Below are 21,428 nucleotides of genomic sequence, written 5' to 3'. Positions count from 1 at the left end.
AGACAGGGAAGAATGGAAGAGAAGAACAGAGGAAACTGCTTCAAACCAATCCCAGGATTGAAACCAGAGAAGAAGAAGAAGATAAAAACTATATTAAAGGGTGTTTCATAAGATATTTTCAACCTAATGAAATAAAATAACATAAAATTCACAGCATTTTTAGTGTACGCATAATGTTATAAATAAAAATAACTCGTAAAATTATAAGCTGCAAAAAAATTGCAAATCGTATTTTCTGGCGTTTCCCAGTATATAAAAATAACCCGAGGTTCGGATCTTGCATACATCCAAATAAAAGGGTATCTGCTAAATAAAAGTTTTCTCAATATACAACATAGATGGCTGTTGTGAACTCATATGTACTGTATCATGAGATTGATCTAGGAGTTCCAAAAATATGAGTAGTATGGTTGTCATGGGTAGAATGGTGAATGTTACACGTGTGTAAAGTGATCACTTAACCTTGCTTTGAACGGTCATAGGTCCTGTAAATACCCAGACTTCCATATTCTTCTTAGTATATGTTTAAATGTTAAAAAAAACAACGTTTTCTGTTTGTAAGCGCCAAAATCACTCGCAAATGCGTCGAAACTTGGACGAGTGAAGAGAAGAAAAAATCTATGGCTATTCATAAAAATGAATACGATAAAAATAGCTATCGTAGAACGGGTCTACTTGAATTTTGATGTGTTACTTGAGCCCAGTACAAAAAATAATCTTTAATCTTAATCTTAATCAAGTATCGTAACAATACGTGTCACCTGTCAGGGAAACAATAATTTATGTCGATACGTTCATTATTGTAGACCAAATACAGATTTTTTTGTACTGGGCTCAAGTAACACATCAAAGTTCAAGTAGCCCCGTTCTACGGTAGCTATTTTAATAGTAAAAACGATAAATTCATTCATTCAAACCCTTATCCGCACCTTAATGGTGCATAGGGCACTGCACTTTACAAACACAGTGTTATCTTGATCGTTAACACACGAAGGAAAGGTGATCAGCCCTCCGCTTCAGGTACCAGTCCTGGGTAATATTGAATAAATATAAGAGAGAAAAATCACTTATATTTATTTGACCCCCCTGGGAATCGAACCCGGGACCCCCAGAACGGTAGCTGAGCGTGCTGACCATTACACTACGGAGGCGGACAGCGAATAAAAAAATAATTGTAAAAACGATCAATATGTGAGTGCGTCGGAACGATATAGCACCCTAGACACCATGGAATATGGATAAGGGTTTTTTTTATTACAAACCTGCAAAAGCGGAAGCAATGGCCGCCACCAGGAAGGAAATACAGACAGCCGGCCCGGCGACCGTCTTGGCCACGGCTCCAGCCAGCACGTACACGCCCAGCCCTAGCGTGCTGCCCACTCCTAGAGACGTGAGGTCCAGCAGGTTGAGCACCCTGGCGAGCTTGGTCTCCTGCTGGTCTTCCCGCATAGTCTTGCAGCGCTTCAGGGCGCCCCAGAACGATTGGAAGCCCATCGTGAACGGCTGGAAGAAAAAATATCATGGAATTGTTTATTGCTCATGTAGTTGTTCTTTTTTTCTTCTGTTTGTATCATGTCAGTCCGTACGAGAGAGCACCTTGCGAGGATTGGTGTTTTTGACTACGACAGTTTAGCGTGATCGAATTACGCGCAACGTGTTCACGCACCGATCAAGAGCACCGATCCGAAGAAAGAAAGACAAAAGCACAAGCCAATCATCCGTTTTATATGCTAACTGAAGTGCCGGACGGTAAAATTCCGTGTAGTGCACAAACGCCTGTAGGATGAATAATCCAGTATCAAATTTATTTAAAAAAACCACGTAATTCCTTTAAAAACAATATAGTCCGCTGTTCATCGTCGTCGCTGCATACTCTTAGAAAAATGCATCTTTAAACTTAAAAAAATTAAACGTTCTTGCCTTCATGTTGATAGAATATTTCTGTAATCTAAACAATAAAATAATCGTTATTGCGAATAATAGTAAACGGCATTATTAAAGTCTTATCTGAAAATTATAAACATTAATTGATTTAACAATGCACTAGAAAATATTGTTTGATAACAATAAATTGAGTGTAAATACTCTAAAGAGGTCTCGGTTCGATGCCTTCTTTTATAAGAAAGACTAGGGCAGTGGTCGGCAAACTATGGTTCGCGAATCCGCTTGTGGCTCGTCGGTTTCGTGCGGCTCAGCCCTAAATGTATGGGACAACCTGTACTGATACGGAAATATTGGTGAATTTTCACCCTTAATGAGAACATCTGTAGTTCTCAAAACTAGTTGAATTTACATTGAAAAACTAAAAAAATGGTATTCTAGAAGAGTTTCATCTATTTGTACATTTAAATTCTGAAACTAAAAAAAAGCGAGGTAAAAATGTCCGAGTAAAACTACTTGAATAAGTTGAAAACAATGTGTTTAAAAAAATAGAAATATATAATAAAACAACAAGTCTCTAGTTTTTTCCACTTTTATTTTACTACACCAGTCACCGGTTTTCATTGTTACCGACATCACCAGACTGATGGGAGGCAAGACAAATTTCAACCTTTCATATAAGACCTGTGACTAGTCAAATAAATAATAGCGAAAAAAGCGATTTAATTGTTACTTTAATATTTATTCCATATAAAATGCATTTCTACAAAGAAATATCAGTACATGGCTTAAATCTCACAACATGTATCTCAGATTAATTTCAGGTAAAAAATATGGAAAATGGAATCAGGAAATTAAATTAAATCATCACAACAATCAATGGGCAGGAAATGTTGCAACATTTTGAGTGTGTCCAAATAATTGTTCACAAATTTGATCTCTAATCATGGGAGTTAATTTTCACATTATTTTTTGACAAAAAGAATATGAAAATACTCCCATAATTGGAGTTAATCCAGATTTGCGGGTTTGACGACCGTCATAGGCTAGTTTAAGTGATCACTTTACACACATGTAACATTCACCAATTCTACCTATGATTGACAACCACACTACTCAAGTTTTTGGATGTTTTATATATATGATTCAATTTCGAAAAATTGTGCTTGAATCACAAGAAATTCACGAGAGGCATCTATTGGCGAAATGAAAGAAGCTTAAATAAGCGAAAAACAATATGAATAATAACTCCTATAATTGGAGATAATCCAGATTTGTGAATAAGTATTTGGACACACAAAATGTATTAAATAAATTAACTGGTCAAATAATAAGCTTAAATAATAAAAAAACGAAAATGATATTTTCTGTCGTTTCCCGTGTATGTGATTATAATCCAGGATTCGGACCTCACATACCGATATAAGAGTTTCTGCTCAATAAAAAGCTTATTTTCATCTCACTAATAGATGTCTCTAGTGAAGTTCTAGTGATTCGAGAGCAATGTTTCTGAATTGGTTCATATAATATAGAACTTCCAAGAATTTGATTAGTGTGGTTGTCAATAATGGGTAGTATTGGTGAATGTTACACGTTTGTAAAGTGATCACTTAAACCAGCCTATGATGGTCGTCAGCCCCATAAATGATATTCTTCTTCATCTTTGATGAGATGTCAAAAAATAATAAGAAGAATAATCAATGAGTTTTGGTATTGTTGTACATATTTTGTTATAATTTGTACGTTATCCAACATATTACACACATTTAAATGTAAACTGTCGATAATCACTAGGACAATATAAAGAATTTTAGTGTAATCGTTTCAAGAAATCCTTTCAGCCTGAAATGATTTAGTCCGGGGTTGATTTCGGAGATTCATTTACGCATACATACATATTTTTTTATTATATATTATTCCTCTAACTCTTATCCGCACCCAATGGTCCATAGGGCACTGCACCGTATTGACGCGTTATCTTGATCGTTATTTACATGAAGGCAAGGTGATCACTCCAGGTGACCAGTCCAGGGTAACATTAAATAAAAATTGGAGTAAAAAATTACTAATATTTATTTTCACTCCCCCTGGGAATCGGACCCAGGACCTCCAGCACGGTAGCTAAACACGCTTAACGTTACACCACGGAGGCGGACACAAAATGAGATATTATACTATACATAAGTATATAAATATTCTTGTTGCAACTAATATTGTATTCACTTTGCTACTGTTACACGCTCTTTATAATTGCTTCTCAAGGTCTTAGCTAGATCAAACGTGTTTCTGACGAACTGCACTTCATATTATTTTTTGACATCTCATCAAAGATGAAGAAAAATATGGAAGTCTGGGCATTTACGGTGCTGACGACCGTCATAGGCTGGTTTAAGTGATCACTTTACACAGTGTAACATTCACCAATTCTACCCATTATTGACAACCACACTACTCAAATTCTTGGAAGTTCTATATATATATGAACCAATTTAGAAACCTTGTTCTTGAATCACTAGAACTTCACTAGAGACATCTATTGGTGAGATGTAAAGAAGCTTTTTTATTAAGCAGAAACATTAAATTGGTTCATATATATATAGAACTTCCAAGAATTTGAGTAGTGTTGTTGTCAATAATGGGTATAATTGGTGAATGTTACACGTGTGTAAAGTGATCACTTAAACCAGCCTATGACGGTCGTCAGCCCCGTAAATGCCCAGACTTCCATATTCTTCTTCATCTTTGATGAGATGTCAAAAAATAATATGAAAATAACTCCTGTAATTGGAGATTATCCAGATTTTTTGAACAAGTATTTGGACACACTCAAAATGTTGTGAACTGCACTTCGTTAAGAGATGCAAGTTGATGTTTTTTTAACCATATAAGTAATTAAGAGCTTCCATAATGTACACGCGTTGGTGCCAGTATTCAGAAATCATGTTAATATTTGACCTTAAAATGAAATCTCTATAAAGAGTATGATCTCTATCTTGGTCAATATATAAGTTAAATAAAAAATGACGTTTTTAAGCGTCTCCCAGTATGTAAAATAAACTACAACCTAAACTTAAACTTGCTACCTGATTCTACCTATTTATCATTAGAATCCTAGAATACTTTTTTGTCTAATTGTTAATAATTGTTTTTTAGTTTTTTGATAAAATCTATTACATCAGACAATAATATGTATTAACTTTTAAAAACGTCTGAGACATTACTATCTGTCATTAGAATCCTAACTGTCGATCAAACATCCTCCCTCTACCTCCTCCCCTAAACTCCCTTCTTCCTTTGCCATCCTTATTATCGTCTTTTGTTAATTTATGTTTCTTTTTAAATGTCAATTTGTAATTTATGTTTTTTTAAATGTTCAAGTACTATCTGCCCACTGATTGCAAACGGCTATATATGGTATCAAACGTCTTGATCAATATCACTAGTCCGTCTTTGGTCGGTTGGAAGATATTGCTTTTTTGGAATAAGCCCGCCAATGTACTTTTTATTTTCTGTACATGAAGTTTAAATAAATAAATAAATAAAATAATTCCGGAAGAATCTTAAATACATTTCATATAAAATAACTCTCCTAATCAAAAAAAAAAATTACGCTACTCAACCATAGAAGTTACATTAATTGATTTGGCAGTCACTTTGTGGTAATACCTATCCATTTTAAAATTAAGTTTTACTTGTTAAATACCATTATTTCTTTAAATGTATTGAGACACGCGTTTCGATGCATTCCGCATCATTTTCAAACACCGTACATGAAGCTAAGTCTTAATTTTAGAGTTGTGTCCTTGGGACATGATAAGTGCTGTTTCTTATTTTAATTTATTTATTTATCCTGTCACAATAGATTTACAAAAACAGCGGTATTTACCAAGTTAAACTTAAATAAAAATGCATAGAAGTTATATTTGTATTTGAATGATGGAATCCATATTTTAAAATGAAATTTAAATACAACTTTCGAGATTCTCAGAAACTTTCAGAAATTCGTGAATAACAAGAATTTAATTTTTCATAAAATGTCGTTGTTAATCATGGGCAGAATTGCGAATGTTACACTTGAATAAAGTGATCACTTAAAACCAGACTATGACGGGTCGTAATCCCTGTACATGGGATTTCCATATTCTTCTTCATCTATGTGGAGATGACCATATAAAAATAATTTTCTTATTATGCCTCCAGAGAAGTAGATAAGGATTTAGATGCTTGTGAATCGCCATTATTTAACTTTGCAATTTCTTACGTCATATAAAGAGTACTTGTTCATTACTTTCTCCGTCAAAAAAATATGTAGTCAATTGAATAATGACGAATGGTCGGAAATCGGAACGCAGACACGCAAGCATGGTCAATAGGGAGCGCATAATCAATTAATTATATTTTTTTACCATCGTAGACTCTCGATCAATTCATTGGGATTTAACCCTTTCCGGTCCTATGTCGAATGTCATTCGACATTTTTTTCAGTTAAGTTTTAAAATACAAACAAACATATTTTTTTCTTCATCTATAGATGTCTATAAAATGTAATAATAAGAGACAAGATTGTATACATTCAGAATATTTATTTTTGACACAAGTGTAATTTTATTTAAAAAAAAAACTTGGATGTATTGTTTTACCCTGTAATGCTCTAAATCGATTGTGGACCTGGTAGATTTTTTTTTTTATATGGACCGGAAAGGGTTAATTACTTATTTAATACCGGCGTCAGACTAGTGGAAAATCATTCTGATTCCCAAATGGAATTTAACAGATTCCGAAATCAAATGTAAATGTCAAGAATACGTTTCAATTCTAGTTCAAAACGAAGTAATTTTTTTTAATTAGTTAAAAAACATTATATAATTTATATTTGAAGCACTAATTTTTGTGATTTTCCATTTTATAATAAAAATGTAACTTTGTTTGAAAATCACTATATATATTTTTATAACTTTATTATAATGTTTCGAAAACGGTGGACATTAAAATTAAGTTATAATAAAATATTTACAGTGATTTTAAAACAAAGTAACATTTTAATTATAAATAATTGTGTTTTGATTATTTACAAAGATACTTTAATTTCATAGCATTTCTGTGAGACTAAGCGGCTTATTATTGGAAACAGGGATCAAATTGTGGTAGAGTGGGTTCGAACCCAGAAACTCTGACTCGAAGAGTCCGCGACAACGATGGGACCACAATCAGACGCAACTAACTAACTAACTAATTTGAGTAGTGTAGTTGTCAATCATGGGTAAAATGGTGAATATTACACGTGTGTAAAGTGATCACTTGACTAGCCTATGAAAGGTCGTTTGCCCTGTAAATACCAAGATTTCCATATTCTTCTTCATCTGTGTTGAGATGTAAAAATGTAAAAACAGCGTACAAGGATTTGGACATGTCGCTCACCCTTTCAACAACGTCATATATAAAAAAACTTGATTTTTCAGAAGATGGTTTTTAATGTTTAAAAATATAATACTATGTTTTAAAAATAAATATCAAGCCACTCCTAGAAATGCCAGTACAAAATTTTTATATAAAAAAAATACAAGTCGCTCACTCCTTTCAAGAACGTCATGAATCAAAAAACTTGATTTTTCAGGAGAACGTTTTCAAAGTTTAAAAATACAATACAATGTATTAAAAATAAATATCAAGCCTCTTATTGAACTTTTTACTGTGCAACAGATCTTTCTACGTAAAACCTGAATGTTTTTTCTCCATTTGAAAAATATTTAAAAAAAATATTAAACAATACTTTTTCTTCAAAATGCAAACATAACACTTTCTTCCCTGTAGCGGGTAAATATTAAGTAAAAAATATGCCACTTTTGCTGAGATATAGTACATTTTCTGGAGATTCCGAAAATTTGCAAAACTGAAAATTGACGATTTTTGATTTATGACGTTCTTGAAAGGAGTAAGCGATGTGTGTTGTGAATTGCGAAAGTGTATGCCAGCCGCAACGGTTTTTTTTTTGCTTTCTGCGCCTTTATGAATTCCGATTTGTATCCGTTTGCCTGTAGCTGACTATTATTATATAACAGCATATTATGAAAACGCTTTTCTTTTTTAAAAAAAAAGAAAAATGCATGATATGAGCAAACAAATATAAAAATTGTACCAGCGCCTTGCAAAAATATTGTGTTTGGTGATAGATATAAAATCAGTGAAGCATGATACTAAATGCAAACACGGATACAGCAGTTTTATTGTGTTTTTAGAGTTGACTTCTGTAACAATTCATAATATTATTTTATTAGTCAGTGGGAAAGAGGAGATTATTTGCGATGCCTTCCCCAACCGGATGCTGTCGAATTATTATACAATATATATATATATATATATATATATATATATATATATATATATATATATATATATATATATATATATATATATATATATATTATATATTTATATATATATATATATATATATATATATATATATATATATATATATATATATATATATATATATATATATATATATATATATATATATATATATATATATATATATATATATATAAATATCTTTATTTAAATATTTATTGTATGTAGATGTAATTTTCCCTGAATAATCCCCGGTTGGCTTTGGATTTTCACGGTTCGACCTTCATTTTAGGAGTTATATAGGGTGTTGTTGTTCTAAGGTTGTATTTGTAACTAAGCAATTAAATACATTAAACCTTGTAAAATATTTATAGGGTGGGATGATTATGTATGATTTTATTTTCTGGATAGCCTACAAGAGTATAATAAAAATATACAAATGTAAATAAAAAACACTAATATTTATAAAAAAAATTCAATCATCATATTTGGAGAATGGAATGAGTAAAGAAAACAAATTTTTGAGACGAATATAGTTGGTGATAGAAGTAGAAGAAGACTGAGAAAAAGACCGAGGCATGGCCATGAGTCGGGATAATCGGCGGGTATGTATGAGGAGATACATGTGGAAAACGCGATAATTCTTTGAAAGACAGCCTGGTTTGGCGTTCCATTCTCTCTGCCTACCCCTGCGGAGAAGCTGCGCGATTACTATTTATTAAGTTTCTATTGAGAAATATTTATTATAGTCTTATATATTATATTATATTTTTATTTAGTATAGTCGCGGAATTTTTACATTTTATGTAAATGATTTTAAGCTTTTTAGTTCATATTATTTTCAATTTTATTATTTTAGCTCATAATTTGACCAGTTAATTTATTTACAACATTTTGAGTGTGTACAAATACTTGTTCACAAATGTGGATTATCTCTAATTAAAGGAGTTATTTTTCATATATTATTTTTTGACATCTCATCAAAGATGAAGATGAATATGGAACTGCGGGCATTTACTGGTCATGGGCTGGTTTAAGTGATCACTTTACACACGTGTAACATTCACCAATATTGCCCAGACTTCCATATGCTTCTTCACCTTTGATGAGATGTCAAAAAATAATATGAAATATAACTCCTATAATTGGAGATAATCCAGTATATCATTTAAGTATAATTATATATAAGTATTTGTACACACTCAAAATGTTGTAAAACTTTTTAGTTAGCTGTTTTTTTTTTAATTTTTAAAGCGAAAAATAGTTATATCGGCTCTGGTACATGGAATCTTGGTTAAAGTGAAATCAGAATTACATTTTTATATTATTTGTCGATATAAGTGCTAAGTTTGTTTTGTTTTGTGCAAAAAATATACACTTAGTATTATACTCATGTAACGGATAATTTCCGATCGTTACCCCGATAGCCGTGACACTATTACCCGAACACCGATAATTGTACCTGCGTACAATCGAGGTCAAAAATCATTAACCATTCAAAAAAAGTTAAGTTTTACTTAAATTTACATCTAAATATTCATTCATATTATTTTATTATTTAATTCTACACGTCCACTCGCAACTCTTTTCCTGATTCCATTTTCCATACTTTCTAACTAACTAACCATTACGCCGCTTCCCCGCAGGGGTAGGCAAAGAGGATCGAACGCCACACCACTCTGTCTTTGCAAACATTCTCATTTAAACATTAATGAAATCAAATATGGCCTTATACCAGTGTTTCATTTATATATTTTAATAAATAAAGTGTATGGCAAATCAATGAATATTTAAGAATATTGATTTATAGCACAAAGTTTAATAATGAATATACTCATTCATTTCACAAGAATATATAATTGAGTAGGTATTCAGTAAACTCTCTATTATCCGAATCATCTAACCAGGAAGCAGGTTAACCAATACACTTCAGAGCTGAGCTCATCACGAAAAAACAACCATGGCGATGTTTTAAATCATACAGAAGTACATCTTGACCAACATTTATAATAAAATGATATTTGCTCAGAAAAACGTTTTGGTGTATCATACCGTAATCTCCAATAAGACGTCTATCACCATCAACAAACATCAATTCATACAATCTTTTAAAAATATATTCTTCTTCCTGGCTACATCCTGGCTTATTGTCCTTGTAGACTGCTGGGGTCAGCTCTCCTCGTCCTCAGGTTATATGTCCTTCTGTCCTGGACAACGTCACCTAGGCCATGCCTTCAAATCATGTTATCTTTCTGCTTCACCCATGAATTCCTTGGTCTTCCTCTAGATAACTTTCGAGGAAGATCCGTTTCTATTGCCAGGTTATCTACATGTTCGGGCTCTCTGCGTCCCATATGCCCACACCATCTCAATTCGCTCACTCCTTTCAAGAACGTCATAAATCAAAAAACTTGATTTTTCAAGAGAACGTTTTTAAATTTTTAAATACTATACAATATATCAAAAATAAATATCAATCCACGTATCGAACTTTCTACTGTGCAACAGATCTTTTTAGGTAAAACCTGAGGGTTTTTTCTCTATTTGAAAATTATTTAGTATATTTACAAAAATAATTAAACGATACCTTTTCTTCAAAATGCAAAAACTACACTTTCTGCCCTGTGGCGGGTAAATATTAAGTTAAAAATATGCCGCTTTTGCTAAGATATAGTACATTTTCTGGGCATTTCGAAAATATGCACAACTGAAAATTGACGATTTTTTATTTATGACGTTCTTGAAAGGAGTAGCGAATTGTCTTTCCTCTACCTTCCTATTAATGTCTGTTACGCCCAGGCAATCTTTTGAAAATATAACTTACAATAAAAAAGAAATGAAAAAATAATAAAATAACATATTAAGTAATATGGTGATTTCATTTCCTTTATGAAGAGCTGAAGAGGGTGGCGCATGATAGATCGGAATGGCGAAGAAGGTGTGATTTGTTGCTGCAAACCAATCCGCAAGATTGAGACCACAGAAGAAGATATTGATTGAATGATTAGGTTAGTTTTTAAGTAATAAAATGGAAAATTATAAAGTAAATGGTTCAAATATAATTTATGAGCATGTTGTATTTAGTTACATAGGTACTAAAATAAAAAGTATCTGCATAAATACCTTTATAATTGTGTTTTAATCATTTGTGGACAAAAGTCCGTGACCAAGTTTAGCACTCTGCATATTTTCAGCATGCGGGCGTTAGTTGCCAGTTTAATAAAGACCATAATAAACATAACTTTCTGCGTATAATGTATACGCAGAAAGTAATGTATATAATGTGTATACACATTTATATAATTTATTTAATTATTTATAAATAAAATTTGTAAATGTAAAACATATAAATGTAATAAGCGGACATCTCAAGATTTATAAGCGGACGAATATACGGAAAAAACATTTCATTGATTTTCACAGCCACGTTTGCTGATTGAAATTTAACATCGAAGAAAGCAGTCGACGTAATATCGATCGAACAATAAAACCGCATAATAAACAAGCAAATAAGAATCGACATTATGCAATTGAACAAATATTTACCTGAGACGATAAATGTTAATTATCGAATTTGTTCAGCAAATAATAAAACACTTTTTCAAATAATAAATTTAAATTTATTTGAAAGTGAATTAACATATTGTTCAAGGATAATATTATTCAATAGTTAGTTTACATTGTCAACTAGACATTTTTAACTATAAAATACAGAAAAAATGGATCCTCTTTGAACATTGCAATGGATGTGATGTGACGAATATCAGTTATTTTCCACCGAATTTAAATAATGTGTTTAATTCAGGCCTTTTTTTTAAAACAAAAATGTCCGGGAACTCACTTCATGTCAAGCTTTTTACTCACAAAATTCTATTCAAATATCATTTAAATATTTATTACAATACCATACTTCATCATTTTTAAATAAATATTTACTGTAATTATTTTACCGCAAACTTTGTTTCGTCTAATTGATTTTGAATATTTAAAAAAAATGTAAAAAAAGATGCCGAAACGCAGTTCCACCACGTTACATCGAAAAAAGCCCCGAGTGAAAGTATTGTGCATACATACATTTATAATAGTAATGAAGGTTATTTTCAAAATATGCAATCCAAATTTGTTTTTTATTCACGTCAGACCTGCTTTGTCGTATCTAGTATACAGCCATGGTAATGACATGTCGGATAGACACATAATACAAAATAAATGACATTGACATTGGAAATGTTTAATGAATTGGACAAAAAAAACTAGCTTAACAACGACTCGTGTTTGTCGCATTTCCGTTTCGAATACAAATATAATTATTCACCGATGATTGTGCCTACATATTTTGTATTTACCCAGTCATAAATATTCACCGTAATTCATTTATTCATATTGGCATTGAGAATGCAATAGCTATTGAAAATATTTATTAAGTAAATTAAACTCAATTAATTGATTCGGCAGTCACTTTGTGGTAATATCTTTCCATTTTAAATTTAAGTTTTACATGGTTAATAGACTAATTCTTGAAATCTATAATGACATATATTTTCAGGCATGTCGCGTCATTTTGGGGTTTTATGTTGTTTGAAAATGATGCTAAATGCAGTGTCACAATAACGGTAACCAAGTAAACTTAAACAACAAAAAACACGATTTTTATCTTAAAATCTACTGTGACACGATGAAAAAATAAATAAAAATAAGAAACTCCTCTTCATCCTTTGTCCGGACAAAAGACACGACTCTGTAATTTAGACTTTGAGTAGTGTCGTTGTCAATCATGGGTAGAGTGCCGAATGTTGCACGTGTGTAAAGTGATCACTTTACCAATCTATGACAAGTCATACGCCTTATAAATACACAAGACTTCCATATTTTTCTTCATCTATATTGAGATGTCAACAATGTTTTTGGTTATATTTAAAATTGATCGCTTATCACTTTTGTTGAAAAAACCAACAAAATAAATTAAATATAGGGATCATCGTAGTTCATATCCAAAATCTACATTTTTATTGTATTTGAGTTAAAAATAGTGCAATGAATATTATATTTAAATATTGTATTTAGAAACACAGCAAATAGTGGCCATTATATTAATTTTACAATACAGATTCAAACTTTATATGCATTATTAACGTCATCAACTCTTTAGAATTATAGCATGTCGCAATTCAAAGCACATATTTACAAACTAGTTTGGTGTATAGTCCTGTAGTTGAATTACTAAGTAGGTAAAATCGGGTCAATGCATTGCATATTATTAGCCATGCAATTTATGCATTTACACGTTACCAGTTCCATTGAAAGAAAATCACAAAATCTTAAATAGCTTTTTGCTCGAATATTCGGTAGAAACATTCAGCTACAGGATGTATTCAGTTAGTGTGGACTAACATTTTTTATGGATTTACCCCGTCTATGTTGAAATATAACCAGTGGTGGGATTCAGCCGATTCGCACCGGTTCTCTAGAACCGGTGTCTAAAATTTTAAGAGTTCGCCAAACCAGTCCTTAACCCTTTGTTGTAAACGAATAATTAGTAAATTGTTTTACTAATCACCTGTCAATTAAAACAACTAAAGTTGTTGAAACTAGTCGTGTGTAATGATTTAAAACTCAGTGAGTGGTATTATAAAAGTGTTTTTTTTTTTTTTAAATATTCAAATATTTTCACCTCATTGGTACAGTACAGTAAAACTCCTTTAACGTTGAGATAGGAACCGAGTCATCGCGGGGATTTGTTGTCACACGTTGTAAAAATATTTGAACCTCACGAAGAAAAAAAAAATTGGAAAGATGATAAAAAATAGTGGTAAAATTCGGTTAATTTATTGCACTTAGTAGAAAGAATACGCTTCAAAAAATGTACGAGTAAACAATGTTTTCCTTTCTATTACTTGCCGGTCTCCCACAGGGCCAGAAGGAGATAGAAACATTTAATACATTTGACACGTCAATACAGATGAAAAAGAATAAGGAAGTCTGGGTATATACGAATACAAGCCCTGTAAAAACCCAGACATTCCTATTCTTCTTAATCTTTGTTGAGATGTAAAAAAAATGTTAAAATAACGCCTAACTGGAGAATACCCAGATTTGGAAACAAATATTTGGACACAGTAATGTAATGTTGTCACACAGTAATGTTGTCATAAAAAGCTATTTAAAATATGTAATGAACATATATCAAGGAACTGCACCTATTCGTAAGTTGAGATAACCAATACATTTAATATTATTTTTTAACATCTCATCAAAGATGAAGAAGAATACGGAAGTCTGGGCATTTACGGGGCTGACGACCGTCATAGGCTGGTTTGAGTGATCACTTTACACACTTGTAACATTCACCAATTCTACCCAAAATAATATGAAAATAACTCCTGTAATTGAAGATAATCCAGATTTTGTGAACAAGTATTTGGACACACTCAAAATTTTGTAATTACAAATTATATTTATTTTTGATTAAAATTTAATTAGAAAAAAATACTGTTTCTTAAAATCTTCTGTGACACGTGTTTCGATACATTCCGCATCATTTTCAAACACCTCAATTTATCGAAACACGTGTCTTAGTAGATTTTAAGAAATAGTGGTATTTGCTAAGTAAAATTTTAATTCAAAATGGATAGGCTTTTCCACAAAGTGACTGCCGAATCAATTAACGAAAATATTATATTAATTTAACTTAAAATTAAGAAATGATTTTACAAAAGTCTGATTCATGTGAAGACGCATATTTTCAGACTTATTAATATTTTCATTTACAATGTCTTTTAGTTAAGTCACAAGATAAAATATTGTATTTTTTTACCTTGACTCATAAAAGTGACAAAAAGAGTTATCAATATCTGTATAACTTCCATATACATAATTGTTGGTCACTAAATCAAACAATGTTATATTATTTTTATTTCAAATGATAAAAAATGATTAGGTGTAATGACACAGAAACGCATCACACTTTTTAATGTAAATGCGAGAAAAATTAACAGTTTCAGGAAAATAACAAGGAAAAATGTTGATAAATTTGCTGATTTCATCAAGTATTATGACGATATACGAGCACATCTAAAAATAAAAGTTTTATTTATGTTATTAATTTACACGATATATGAGCACTTGTATTCTTAGAAAACACACGAAATCCCTAATTAGATTGATGATGTACCAGATAAAATATATCGCTTTTTTATTTATGCTAATTAGAAATATATGTACACTACTATTGACTCTTATCCGCACATAATGGTGCATAGGGCACTTAATTGTGTAAATAACGTGTAAAAATAAATCACTTAACCTGCCTATGATAGGTGATAGACCCTGTAAAACTTCAATATTCTTCTTCATCTATATTGAGATGTATAAAATAAAATGTGAGCGGGGAAATAGAACAAGGATTAGGAAGAGTTCTTTACATGTGGATGGATAAAGTGAGAATGACTAAGAAAATATATGTGGCGAATGTGAGAGGGAAAACAGAACGAGGGTGACCGAAAAATACTTGGCACGATTAGATCAATCAGAACCTAAAATCTGGTGGTGTCAAAAGTCTGCGTAATCGGAGGGCATGTATGACTATATGTATGGATATGAAGGAGGCGAGGAGTGTATGTCAGGACAGAAGAGTGTGGCGTTCCATCCTTTCTGCCTACTCCTGCAGGAAAACGGCGTGATGGTAGTAGTAGTAATAAAAATAAAATATTCTACAATAGTAAATATAAAATCCTTTTTTAAATACGATCTTTACGACTAAAGTATCATTTTATTATTGTAATTTATAATTTGATTGTTTTCTGCATAAAATCGTATTTGAAAATATACCAATTAAATTATTTTAAAAAGTCAGTTCAATTTAAAAAAGCCACAGCAAGGAAAATAATAACTCTATCATAATACGACCGTAATATTTTCACGTAATATCTAAAGCCTGTACGACTTTTCCATAGGATTGAATTAAAAAGTAGGTACCGGCATAAAAAATCACTTAAATTATGTTATTTTCCTTTTAAAGCATTATTAATTTCATAAACAATTTTCCGTTATTAAAAAAAAAACTTTTTAATTATGTGTCATTAAGATAATATCTAAAGCAGTGAGCGTCTGCATCGTTTTAATTATGTAGATTATTAATTTAGAATGGGATTTGTCAGTAAAATTCATTGAAATTAAAACTTTTTATATAAATACAGGTGATTCTTCTCTGTTATGTTTTGTCTTTTCTTTTTCATAGGACGAAGAAAATGTAAAACCATTATTAATCCATACATTACTTGTTTTTATTTTTATCATGTGTATATAGACAATTTTTAATGTTTAATAATGTGTTCTCGCTGGGTTTCCCTGTGCCGAGGGCGCATATTACAATACATGTTTAACCCATCCGCATATCAGTTTTTTTTCGAAATTTCTATACAAATACACTAATTGAATGTATCCCCGCAAGTAAAAGAGTTGCCTCGCCCAGAGGGGAGGTGATATGGTTTGTCAAACAATGAGGCGCTAATATTTTGCACCTGATAAAACGGAGAACAAACATAGAAATAATCTTTGAATACAGTGAAAAGGTAGCTCGCACTTAATTATAACCTTTACTGTTTTGCCAATAAATATGGTACATATAACTAATATGCACGTATTTTATCGAGTGTCTAGATCAGAAATGTGAAAAGTAAGAAAAAAACTTGAAAACATAACTTAATAAAACCTTGGCATAAGTTTTGATTTCTAACTGATTTTAGTTGATATTTTAATCAAAAGGATAATTCTATCCTTACAGGGACATCTTAAATGAAAATATGACCTATTCCAGATATTTCCTCTTTTATGAATTTCCCGAACATTCAAGCCAAAGATAAATATATATATTTATATATATATATATATATATATATATATATATATATATATATATATATATATATATATATATATATATATATATATATATATATATATATATATATATATATATTCAATCACGACATCTTCATATGCCACGATAAGATATAGGATTAGAACTTTATAGGATTATCCCCAATATCCGGCTATATTAAGTTATTAGTTATTATCTGTATTACATGTACATATATGTGTTATTAAGTATTATCTGCTAAATTTATTCCTCTGGTTAAATTGACCGTAATAACCAATTATCGTTGATAGTGAATATTGTTCAATCAAAATAAAAATAAAATCGTACATTTTATCATTGGTCGTAAAGAAATGCAAACAAACTATGTCTCTGGAAAAAATGTTCTGTAAAAATATGGATAGGTAAGGAAGAATATAATTTATTTAAATAAATTTATAATATTTATAAATAATATTAAATACTTAATTAAGTGTCAGAAATGAAGACTCTAAGAAGCATATCAGGCAAGAGTCTTCGAGATAGAATAAGAAACGCCAGGATCAGGGAAATATGCGAGATCGAAGATGTCGCTAGGTGGGGAAGGCAACGAAGGAGACAATGGTATGCGCAAGTGAGGAGAATGGAACCATCCAGACTCCCCCACATCGCACTGTACGGCCAACTCCATGGTAGACGACTCCCGGGCAGACCTCCAAAGAGATGGGTCGATAGCTGGGAAATAACATCGCAGGAGGTTAATCCCTCGTAAAAACAGGCCACAAGGCCTACAACAAGATGAAGAAGAAGAAGAAAAATTCTGAATATAATAGCCTAAATATAAATGCTAAGTTAGTGTTTTCAAAATCATAAATCAAAAAAAGGTATTCATAAAAGGTGTATTTTTATATTTTCATTTAATATTTTATACCTTTAATATGTGTTTTTACTTGCGACAGTTATTTTTTTAACAGCATACTGAAATGGCAGCGCCATCTGTTGTAAATGTAACAGCAATACACGCAATACTATATATGGCCCCAGAAGTAGTGTATTTTGATAATACAAAAGAAGACACACTTTGAGTCAACAAATTGTTAATAGTGAAAACGAGGACAACAATATAAAAGAAGGGCATATCAGAAAAAAACTTTATTTTTCGATTATTGGGTCCACTGGTTTATGATTGAGGTAAGCGATCTGTTATGCACGTGAAATATTTAGTTTTGCTGTGGTTTTTCCCCCAGACCAAATACACGAATGGGTATGCATACCAAATGATGGCCACATAATAATGTGGAAAATCCATACATTACGTTAAAAATAATTGCTCAGCACTTTTGTAGGGTAGACCTCTATAGGTCTGTTATACAAAAATCGATATAACCAAAAAAAATATCAAGTAGTTGCCCTATGTACCACTGGGTGCCCGGAAGAATTGCAAAAATACAAAGAACTAAAAATAATCGGCAGGTATGTATGAGGAGATGCAATAACATGGAAGAGGCGAAGAATGTTTTGCAAAGACAGAGTGGTGTGGCGTTCTATTTTCTCTGCCTACCCCTGCGGGGAAGCGGCGTAATGTTTAGTTAGTTAATTGGTTCAAAGAGCTATAAAATGTACCCACTTCTCCAGTAAATTCATTTAAAAGATATCTCAAAATTTATCTGATATAAATTTAATGATTTTTTGTTAAATCTTTTTTTGCATAGTTCACCTTGAATCTGAATGCATTTTTTGTTCAGTTCAAGGCTTGATATAACCTAAATGATAGTATCATTTATTTTTCTACACTTGTTATTTCGCGTTTCGAGATGAAATCAAATGTGATATGCATGAAAATTGTTATTTCATATTCATTTAATTTATGCACGTATAAAGCAGCAAGGATCATATTCAATTATTGGGATGCTTGCCTTCTCGAGTGGAGAATATTTTTAAAAAATGTCCCCGCAAGGCTACCCAATGTCGATTAAAGAAAAATAGAATATTGTCAATCAAATTTCGTTCCATTGAAAAAAACCTATCACGTTTTATATAAAAGGTATTTATTCATATTTATAGTGTCAATAATTTAAAATTAGTTGTATAAACTAAATAACTAACCATCCGCAGGGCTAGGCAGAGAGAATAGAACGCTACACTAATCTGTCTTTGCACACAATCTTCGCCTCTTCTACATACATTCATAATCTTCTCATACATACACGCCGATTATTCCGAATCTTGACCTGACCGCTTTCAAGTATTTGAAATATTTGATTATTTCAAGTTTTCCTCGGTCTTCCTCTCCTTACCAACCACATTCGCCATATAAATTTGTTTAAATATCCTTTCTTTACTCATTTGATTCACATGCCCAAAAAATCTAAACACAGTACAGGGTACAGATTGTAATAAATAATTACGAAAAATACTAATTATTATTACCTTTGTATATTTATATTACTTTTTTCCAGAAGTATTTCTGGGAGGACAAAAAAAACTTTATAACAGGTAATTTTATGGTATTTTTAAGCAATATGTTTATTGATATCTCAATATGGACGATGAAGTTATTTATAAGAATATTTTATAGGTTTTTAAAAAACCCTTATCCGCACCCCAATGGTGCATAGGGCACTGCTTCATATGAACACAGTGTTATCTTGATCGTTTACACACGAAGGAAAGGTGATCAGCCCTCCGCTTCAGGTACCAGTCCAAGGTAATATTGAATAAATATTACAGTGAAAAAATCCCTTATATTTATTTGACCTCCCTGGGAATCGAACTCGGGACCTCCAGAACGGTAGCCGAGCGTGCTGACCATTACACTACAGAGGCTACACTACAGAGATGATTTTATTTTTTTTAACAAAGAAACACCGAAAAATATCTACATTTTATTAAAATACTTTATATCACGACAGTTATAAATAATAATTTCAAAACTATGTATCTCGTAGAATTTAAATATTATAAATGAATGCGTTATTAATATCTAATAAATATCTTACATTCACGAATACTTTTTGATAATATGATTTACATACGATTGGGAAAAAAAACTTTTATTTTTGTCTTTTAGTTGACATTTAAAACATCTTCTAGTTGAGAAAATAACATAAAATCGTATGAAAACATAATTTAATGTTTAATTTTAAGACCATATTTTCATAAGAAAAATTAAATAATACATTTTACCTGCTATTTATAAGCGTACCAAAGTTTTTATATAAAATATTAACATCGTCGTAATAAAACTGTTAATTTCATAATCATATGTAACCTTATCAGACACAATAACATAAAATATTTATGCTAAGAACGGAAGGAAACATTAATTGTTGAAAGAAACTGCCGACAATAATTTTGAAAATTCAATAAAAAACAAGAAATTTTAGTTGAATTTGTGATTTTCCTGTATAAATATTATTGAGTTTGGATTTACTTACATTTTTTTGGTATCCTTTTCTTTCCTCACGGAAAAACTTTCAATTTCACTTCTATGAATATATATTCATATCACGATTAACTGAGTGCCTTGTTCGCAAACGATACTAGTTAGTACTTCCTTCTCGACGGCCAGGTACTTACTGTCTGCACAGGTAAACTTCAACTGACTCGAGGTGAATTTATTACTTAGTATACGGCCGGGTTTACACTGAGCCATTAACTGACATCAAACACAAAGCAAGTACTGCTATCGTTTAAATTAATTTCACGTCATCAATCAATGTGACTTCTATTGAAGTGTTTATTTTCAAAGTCATTCAAGTCATATTTCTCGGTGTTTATTTTCAAAGTCAGTCCGCATTCCTTGCCACATCGTTTAAACATCAAATCAGTTGGTTACTTGCTCGATCAGAGCTGTATGGCAGTAATTAATTAGCGTAGACAGTAGAGGTAGGTAGTAAATAAGCTAGGTACTAGTTGCTAGGGTAGGCAGTAGAGGTAGGTAGTAAGGTAAGCTAGGTGCTACTTAGTAAGGTAGGGTAGGTACTGGTTGCGTTTTTTATGTCACACGGGTAAGTTAGGATAGGCACTGCTTTTCTGCATATATGGAATGCACGCCCCTGTTGTAGGGTCCCCAACGCTGTCGTTTATCCTCGGTATCATTTATCCACTGCTTATCTTAACTCGTTTCTTTTCAGATAATGATATCTCTTCTTCCAACATATCCGTGAAATCTTTTTATAGCAAGAAAACATTTCTCAACAAATAATTTACTAGTATTAAACTCGGGTGATATCGAAAAATATTTTTTTCTTGCTGACTTTAATAGCGTGTGGGCATCGTGAAATAAAAACCTCGACAGATGACTACGTGTCAACAATGTAAGTCAGTCTCGGCGCCAGGAC

The 21,428-nt window shown here is 31.5% G+C and overlaps 1 protein-coding gene across 1 annotated transcript in view; it reads right to left on the bottom strand.

Moving 5' to 3' along the window:
• The window catches only part of slif (cationic amino acid transporter slimfast), a 35,182-nt gene extending 14,514 nt beyond the window's left edge, over positions 1-20,668 (bottom strand). The window contains exons 1-2 of the mRNA XM_088265297.1: positions 20,523-20,668; positions 1,263-1,503 (exon numbers count right to left, since the gene is read on the bottom strand). Coding sequence (XP_088121423.1) covers positions 1,263-1,494 — 232 coding nt within the window. The 5' untranslated portion in view covers positions 1,495-1,503; positions 20,523-20,668. The remainder of the gene's footprint in view (positions 1-1,262; positions 1,504-20,522) is intronic.
• Positions 20,669-21,428: the final 760 nt, after the last annotated feature.

This window comes from Brachycentrus maculatus, unplaced genomic scaffold (genome assembly GCF_059751285.1).
Source record: "Brachycentrus maculatus isolate JH-2025_06_01 unplaced genomic scaffold, ASM5975128v1 h1tg000244l, whole genome shotgun sequence".
Classification (NCBI taxonomy): Eukaryota; Metazoa; Arthropoda; class Insecta; order Trichoptera; family Brachycentridae; genus Brachycentrus; species Brachycentrus maculatus.
This window is presented reverse-complemented; position numbering and strand designations above follow the sequence as displayed.